This window comes from Strongylocentrotus purpuratus, unplaced genomic scaffold (genome assembly GCF_000002235.5).
Source record: "Strongylocentrotus purpuratus isolate Spur 01 unplaced genomic scaffold, Spur_5.0 spur5_contig_865, whole genome shotgun sequence".
NCBI lineage: Eukaryota > Metazoa > Echinodermata > Echinoidea > Camarodonta > Strongylocentrotidae > Strongylocentrotus > Strongylocentrotus purpuratus.
The window spans coordinates 774,884-783,922 of NW_022145574.1; the positions used below are offsets into that span (position 1 = coordinate 774,884).

Here is a 9,039-nt window from a genome sequence, read left to right on the forward strand (position 1 = left end):
TAAGCTTCCCCAAATTAATATCTGCTTATAAAGATCAAACACGCTCTGTGTTGAATTGCTATTAGGTTTGATATCAAAGGACATGAATGTCGTTGAGAAAAAGGCTTTCGATTACAAACAATCTTTTGTGATAAAAGTTCACTTTCGAATTCAAATATTCGCGAATTTCATATACAAGACAAAAACCGAAATTACGTGAAACGCAAGTTCTATCCCCAATATTATCTCGTTCATTAGTAGACTGATAAATGCAGACCGTTTATCGAAACATTTAATTTGCTCCAACCCTTGTTTACTAAAATCTCTAAAATCAGTAATTACGATTTCGCATTTCCTTTTAATCAGCACAAGTAATGCTTTTTAGTGGACCCCTCTGTTTCCAAATTGTAATCCTAAATGTTGATAATTGATTTGTAGCCTAATGTTCAGTGTTGGAAACAAAAAATAATTGAATTGAATTGAGTATTAGTGGCTCTCAAGTAAGAGCAACGGGTGAGGTGATTTGATATTTGCTACGGCAATAATACTGCGAGCTCAGTACTTGTTGTCAAAAGTATAGAGTTAGTGTTAGGGCTGCATTAGATTTATGTGTATGCCGGTGTCTGTGTATGCCGGTGTCTGTGTATGCTATCAATCCAGCATTGAAGCTTGTGTATGAATAAATGCTACAAGGGGATTCCCCAGCAGTCATGACGTCACTGGTTAGCCTCGTTCTACACTAGCGGCATACTAGCGTGCCATTTAAAATTATAGGCATGTACGCCATCGTGCTGTTCACATGCATGGCTCACCCATTATTGCACCATTTCTTTGAGGATGGCAACATCGAAATTGGACAATTTTGTAGCATAGTTCGCTCACATTCAAGACAGCACTATATGCTACAGAGATGCAGTATATACGTAATATGAGCCCATAAAAAGGCCATCTTGCACGCACAAGGGTTATACTTATAAACTATCCCATTTTAATAAACGAGTCCTGAGTAGATCGCTCCAGACCATGAGACTACATGATAGATTTAACTTCTGACCTTCTCAGTTTCCGAGTCTGCAGGCGGTCAATCACGTTTTGTTAAGCCTGTTCCCGGGACTAACTTTGGAGTGGATGTGAGCTGCTACATCGCAAAAGCTTGTTCTCTAATCTGTCTTCTAGATCAGTCCAAAAGTAGCAGTATTTGAGGTAAGTTTAATTTTGAACTAGTGTCACTATATACATGTAGATCTACATCAGTACATGTACATCATACTGCATTTAGACCCTATAGGCCCTATAGCCTACATGTGGAAACCACAAATGCACAGCTGGCCTTTGTTTTATCCCGCATATTTTTTGTTTTCCTCATCTGTTCTAAATCCATAATATGTTACTCCTTACGTTAATCAAACGGACAATATATAGATCCATGAAATAATGTCAATTTACGAACAATCATAATGCAACGAAATACAGACTTATAAAAAATATCATTAGCATCACATTTTTGACCGTATCTGAAAATTGTCATTGTGGAGAAAATGATTAATTGCCAAAATGGAAAGTTCAAATCGATATTGTCAATTTCTTAAATCTTCAGTGTTGTAAATTACCTATGATTGCGGTTCTCTTTCCCATATTTACAGGATGGAAGCGCAAGATGATGAAGAGCAGTTTCAAGGAGCGTTCAAGATCATTGACAACCCACAAGATGCAGACAATTTATCAGAAGTAGAATCTCTTTTCGGTCAGGAACCGGACCATGCCAGAGAATTAGCTTTTCAAGGAGACACCATAGACTCCATAGACTTCGTAGAGCTCTATTTTGATCATGGTGATAGTCCTCATCAGGAAAAGTCAACCCCATGGAATATAGCCAGAAATGTATCCTGCCCAGAGAAAATAGCTGAGCTATTTCCTTCAGATTCAGACCTGAGCAGCAGCTTCGATATGGCAGCTCAGTCCAGGTCTTCTGGGTCTGCGTTCTCTAGACCCTCGTCCATTCATAGTCTGAACATGTCTGGTTTTGGGGGGTCACATGAATCAATTGATTTGGCTATTGAGCAGGGAAAGAAAAACTCTTCAAAGATTGAAAAAATCCAGAGGGGGACGAGTAAGCGCGCTGTCAGGATGAAAGATTTCACTTCCGAGTTTCGCAACAGGATGACAGGCCTTGAACTAAGTCAGAGGGATATGGAAAACAGGTTCACGTCAAAGTGGGATCAGCTAGACCAGAAAGTGTGCAGGTGGATCGGCAAAGAGGAAGAGTATTCCGATTCCTCGCAAGGTAGATGCAAGGCTCTGCCTAAAAGCATGATTAAATGTTTGTCATGGGTCGTGCCCTATTCTGATCTCAAACGACACTCTGTACAGAGCATCTCCTCACCACCGCTGCAATTGCCATGGGTTCAAGGTCTTCAGGCCACTCTCTATCTTCGGGGCATTGGGAAAGGTCAAGGAAGCTACTTGTCCATTCGATTCAGTTGGCCAAAGAAAGGAGAAAATCCCAAAATGGCTGAAAGCTACCATGTCAACGTCATGGTCATCAACCAAGAAGATGCTTCGGAATCTATCGAGAAGAGGCTCATCTTAGATACCTGCCAAGAAGATGGAGGCTCTTCTGCCAAAAGTAGTAATCTAAACACTTCCATCCCAAAGCTTATTCCGATTAGTACAGTGGAAGACGCATCTTTGGGATATCTTTCTGATGGGAATCTCGTAATCAACATCATGCATCAGTATTGAAGATATCCAATCATCATCGTAAAACATGGCTTTATTCACGAAAGTTCATATAAGCTGAAGAGGGGACCAATAGAACGAAGTAAGCTGTTTTGTTTTACAATGTCTTGGTGCTGACAGAATATATTGTAGTTCAAGGTAATAATAGCAACCTCGCTTAAGATCCACAGTCACAGAAACAGAACAAGGGTTTGCTCGGGGGGGGGGGGGGGGGGGGGGGGGGGGGGGGGGGGGGGGGGGGGGGGGGGGGTACTCACGTATATTGGGTATACAGGGATGTGCCGCTCGGAAGGGTGACTTTTTTAGGAAAGATCCTTAGACATGGGTCCCATTTTTAAAAAAAACCCTTAGACATGGGTCCCTTTTTTCATTTATTCCTTTCCCCTCATTTTCTCTGGGATTTTGGGATTTGCTCCTAAATACTCGAGCCTACTTTGTAAATGCCTAAATCTCGAGGTGTACGTAGCTCGTAAACTCAACTAGACCCCGGGGTACCACATATATCAGGACCCCATGGACCCTATACCAGGTCCTCATATGGCATAATGCGCGCTAGGTATGGTATCCACCCGTATAGGGGTCGTACCCCCGGGAACTTGTAGCGCTTCGCGCGCTGAAAATGATATGATCGGCAGCTATACCCTGCCCTTACCCTCTGCCCAGCAGCCGGGCAGCAGAGGGGCTCAAAGGCTCAAGCAGGGAGCTATAGATAGCCGATGCTTGAGAGCTCGTTTACGTGTACGGGTACGGGCGGCTGCGGCAGATCCATGTACTGCGCTGAGCTGCATGCATCTGTACCAGCGCCATTCACCATTTTAGTGAACATAAAAGGTGGTTTTATACTAGGTGCCAAAAAAATTATGGTGTACTTTGAAAAATCTTTTAATTAAAACAGGAAAAGTCCTTCAATTAAAACACATAGGTCTAGGTGCATTACTATCCTGCATTCCTGACTGTGTAGTAAAAAGCTGTGCTTTTGATTCTTAACATTTCAAACACCACTGTACAAAACTCATTGAGGAATGCTATTCAAAGGGAAATAAAAGTGGTCTTTGTGTACAGGTTGTTTTAGTACATGTTTCTATTGCAAAAGCTATTTAAGGGGAAAAGAAAAGTGGTCTTTGTGTACAGGATGTTTTAGTACATGTTTCATTGAGAAATGCTATTCAAAGGGAAAATAAAAGTGGTCTTTGTGTACAGGTTGTTTTAGGACATGTTTCATTGCTATTCAAAGGGAATAAAGTGGTCTTTGTGTACAGGATGTTTCAGTACATGTTTCATTGAGAAATGCTATTTAAAGGGAAATAAAAGTGGTCTTTGAAGACAGGTGGTCTTTGTGTACAGGATGTATACATGTTTCGATGAGAAATGCTATTCATAGTGAAATAAAGGTGGTCTTTGTGTACAGATTGTTTTAGTACATGTTTCATTGCTATTCAAGGGAAAATAAAAGTGGTCTTTGAAGACAGGTGGTCTTTGTGTACAGGATGTTTAAATACATGTTTCGATGAGAAATGCTATTCATAGTGAAATAAAAGTGGTCTTTGAAGACAGGTGGTCTTTGTGTACAGATTGTTTAAGTACATGTTTCATTGAGAAATGCTATTCAAAGGGAAAATAAAAGTGGTCTTTGAAGACAGCTAGGTGGTCTTTGTGTACAGGATGTTTTAGTACATGTTTCAATGAGAAATGTTATTCAAAGGGAAAATAAAAGTGGTCTTTGTGTTTCATTGAGAAATGCTATTCGAAGGGAAAATAAAAGTGGTCTTTGTGTACAGGATGTTTTAGTACGTTTCATTGAGAAATGCTATTTAAAGGAAGAAAAAAGTGGTCTTTGAAGACAGGTGGTCTTTGTGTACAGGATGTTTTAGTACATGTTTCATTGAGAAATGCTATTTAAAGGAAGAAAAAAGTGGTCTTTGAAGACAGGTGGTCTTTGTGTACAGGATGTTTTAATTACATGTTTCATTGAGAAATGCTATTTAAAGGAAGAAAAAAGTGGTCTTTGAAGACAGGTGGTCTTTGTGTACAGGATGTTTTAATTACATGTTTCATTGAGAAATGCTATTTAAAGGAAGAAAAAAGTGGTCTTTGAAGACAGGTGGTCTTTGTGTACAGGATGTTTTAATTACATGTTTCATTGAGAAATGCTATTTAAAGGAAGAAAAAAGTGGTCTTTGAAGACAGGTGGTCTTTGTGTACAGGATGTTTAAGTACATGTTTCATTGAGTGGTTTAAGGCGCTTGACTGGAGATGCGAAGGTCGAGGGTTCGAATCCCGACACGGCACTAATATCCTTTGGCAAGATATTAACCTGCACTTGCTACTCTCCACCCAGGTGTTAAATGGGTACCCGGTAGGATGCGACCGTCATTGTTGGTCAAACAGCTTGTGAGCGTCAAGTAACGCCCGGCTGGAATGCTCCCCAGGGAGTGGAGATTGTGCACACAGTGTGTGCGGGCAAGCACTGAATCCAATGACCGGGGTAATAGTATATATTTGTAAAGCGCTTAGAGACATTTGTATTAAGCGCTATATAAAAATTAAATATTATTATTATTATTATTATTGAGAAATGCTATTCAAATGGAAATAAAAGTGGTCTTTGAAGACAGGTGGCCTTCGTGTACAGGTTGTTTCAGTATATGTTTCATTGAGAAATGCTATTCAAAGGGAAAAAAAGTGGTCTTTGAAGACAGGTTGTTTCAGTACATGTTTCATCGAGAAAAGCTATTCAAAGAGAAAATAAAAGTGGTCTTTGTGTACAGGTTGTTTTAGTACATGTTTCTATGGCAAAAGCTATTTAAGGGGAAAAGAAAAGCAGTCCTAATAGACAGGTGGTCTTTGCGTACAGGTTGATTTAGTACGTTTCAATACAAAATGCTACTGAAGGGGGGGATGCGGCCTTTCTAAACAGGTGGTTTTTCTCTGAAGAGGGGAGGTCGCAATAATATAAGCAGGTGACACTACATACAATGTGGGAACCCTACTCCTACTACATTTACACACACAAAATATAGGCACAGATGACCAAGAGGAAGAGTCCATATTATATACATTCATGATTAAATGAATCCAACATTTACATAGGTACAAAATATATCCAATGACATGATACATTGTACATGTAGCATACAATTTGTACATGAGACTATAGGGGCGTTGCAAGAAAGTTGCGTTTAAACGCAAATCCCAAAAATCAAACCCAAGTTACGTTCAATCCTGTTGCAGGAAAGAGTTGCGCTTGATATCAAGCAAATGTTGCAATCAATCGCAGATCAAGCGCAACTTTGCAATAAATTTGGAGGATGTGCAAAATTTGCAACTGATATTTGCAATCTATTGCAACGTAAATTTCTTGCAACGCCCCATATGTGTGTGTGTGTGTGTGTGTGTACATAGGAAAAGATATAACTATTAGGCATTGCCCACAAACAGATTTATATGGGTTGCATAATGTCAATGAAATTAATTAAAATGAGAAACCAAAATAGACTGATGTCACTAAAATTCATCTACTTCATCAAAGGCAATACAGTCCGTAGGAACCATCAGCTTTCATCAAATTTTTACTTTCAAATTTTAACAGTAGAGAAAGATTCCTAGCATTACATACCACATTCTATCAACAAATATTAAGTACATCTTCTCATGTTGATGGTGCATAGCCAATTTCACAAGGAACATGTTAACACTGAGGGGGAAATGATTCAATCCTAAGCGTGATTTATATCAGTGGAGCAATTTTATGAAATTGCGATCAAAGTACTACTACAAATTTACAGATTAACTACAGTGCATAATAGCCTTGTCACAAATTCTTTTCACTCATAATAATTGCAAAACTGAGATATTTCAGATGAAAGGTTTGACACATTATATCATTTTTAAAAGCCTTAAAGTTCACCAATCGCCTGAAGAAAATTACGGGTATAGTTGGTTAGAATATATAAAAACTAACTTTAAAATAACTTTACTTGGCAATCTATATAAAGCCCCCCAAAATAGCAAAATTTCACTTAAATTGTATCATAACGTGAAAGAGTATGTCATAAAAGACACACTTCCGCAAAGATTCCCCCCCCCCCCCCAATGAGGTTTGCAATTGAAAGTATGTAACCCTTGCATTCAACTATATTTCATCTTATTTTCTATATTTTTACTACAAAAACATGAAGCTATAAATAAAACACAAAAAAATTCTGGTAAACATTTTAAGATTGTCCTATACCTATATGTAGGTTTAGGGTTTATGTAACTTAAATTTATAGCAGGTTATCAGTCTAAGAGGTTGCATATAGATATCTCTTGCAGTTAACAGCTTCTCATTCTATTTTCTATATTTTACTACAAAAAACATGAAGTTATAAATAAAGTACTAAAACATTTTGGTAAACATTTTTTAAAAGTGTCCTTCACCACATGTAGGTTTAAGTTTTATCAATTGGTTATCTGTCTATAAGTTTGCATATGACATTCTCAACCAAGTTTTTATATTTTTACTCTAAAAACATAAAGCTGTAAATAAATATTGAAATAGGTTGGCAAACATTTAAAAAATGAGGGATGAAATAATTCCTTTTTTGAAAACTTTGTGCTCAAAAACATTAAATTACGATATACTAAACTGCACTCATAGACTACAAGAGGGACCTTAATTCATTAGATATAAACACATTTCTAATTTGGCACTTCCAATGTAAAAATTAATAAAAATTGAAATTAAAAAAGTAGGAAATGCAAAAACTGCACTTAAAAACAAACTTAAGAATAGATTACCGGTACATAGCTTATATTTCATTTCGATATCATTAAATAATATTTAAGAACATCAATACTTTTGTTGATAAAAAATGTCATTCTTTGGATCTACATGTATTATACCCATAATCATCAATCACAAATGATTAAAGCACATGATCAAACTTTATTTTGTTAACCTTTTCAAATCCAAATTCATAAAACCAAGTTTTCAACCATTTTCTGACAACTGGGATGATTGCGTCTCTTATCAGATCTTATCATTAACATGGAGCCTGACCTTTTTAATGAACTCCATCAACATGGCTAGAACTGAACCCCTGTCCTTGTGTGGGGGTGAACCACAGGTGCTGACCACTTGACCACAATACGTCTGGGCCCTGTTTCATAAAACTTGTTATCAATAACAAATGATGACAACTTTGCTTTCAGCCAATCAAATGTCAGAATTTCAGTAGCTTATAACAGTTATTGTAACTTGTTATTGATAACAAGTTTTATGTAACAGGGCTCTGCATGTGTGATTGGGTTAGCAACAGACATGAAACAATCAGATACACACATCTGGCCGAACACTGTCTTACAAAGAGTTACGATTGATCCAAATCAATCGCAAGTCCTCCAATCAATCGCAAGTTAGCAGTCTCCTACCTCTTACGTACATAGTTGCGATTGATATCAACTCTTTGTAAGACAGGGCCCAGGTGACCTAAGTTTAACGACATCATCTGACAGACACGACAAGTTGAAAGCCCTTAACGTTCAATCGTGGGTCCCTTGTGAGTCAGTTTGCAGGCAAAGACAGAGAGTTGAGAGTAGTACAAATAGTATTGCTAAACCAACAAGTTTTCTTTTCTTTCCAAAAAATCACTACAATTTACATGATTAATCTTTTCCAAGCATCTTAGTGAATTTTTCACCATCGGTGTGCAACAGAATATTTTAACCACAACAAATATACATATATAGATATATATGTATTTTTGCATTTGCTCGTTAATTATAATACCATTGAAACTGGTCATGGAAAAGAAGAGAACTCCCCAGGATTTTAATTTAAATTTTCAATTATTATTAATGTATGCATATTCCTTCATAATGACCTCTTAAAGGTACTATGTCCCTTTTGCAGCCAACCTCAAATGCTGTAGAACTTTGCATGAATTATGAATATGTCATGTATGTCCTATCTGTGAAATTTAAATGTTAGCAGTGTCCTCATATTCAAATTGTCTGAAAACCAAGACTATTACTTTTGGGCTCTATAGCCCTAAAGTCGATTTGACAACTAATAGTCATTATTTTCCCACTTAAAGACATTTTCAAGCCCCACCTTTTTTAGGGAAGTTCTAATTTAGTATTATCTTTCAAATGCAGTTGGAATTTAACTTTTTCATTTTTGGCCTGCAAATGGGACATAGTACCTTTAAGTATAAATTGCATACATGAATAACCTCTCAACTATAATTTACAAACAATGCAAATATCCTGACAACCTTTCAGTCCAATAGTTTTCAAAATGGTGAATTTTGAATATTTCCCTCCCCCGACATAAGAAAC

General features: G+C 37.4%; 1 protein-coding gene and 1 long non-coding RNA gene across 2 annotated transcripts; both read left to right on the plus strand.

The window, feature by feature from the left end:
• The first annotated feature begins 1,038 nt into the window (after positions 1 to 1,038).
• LOC115919416 lies at positions 1,039 to 2,912 on the plus strand. Its single transcript, XM_030973139.1, has 2 exons — positions 1,039 to 1,182; positions 1,623 to 2,912. Exon 2 carries the CDS (start codon positions 1,624 to 1,626, stop codon positions 2,719 to 2,721), a length of 1,098 nt encoding a protein of 365 aa, XP_030828999.1. The 5' UTR covers positions 1,039 to 1,182; position 1,623; the 3' UTR covers positions 2,722 to 2,912.
• Positions 2,913 to 3,827: 915 nt separating this feature from the next.
• On the plus strand, positions 3,828 to 4,877 carry LOC115919419. Its single transcript, XR_004061845.1, has 2 exons — positions 3,828 to 4,045; positions 4,110 to 4,877. It is a non-coding gene; the product is annotated as an uncharacterized LOC115919419 (long non-coding RNA).
• The last annotated feature ends 4,162 nt before the right edge of the window (positions 4,878 to 9,039 follow it).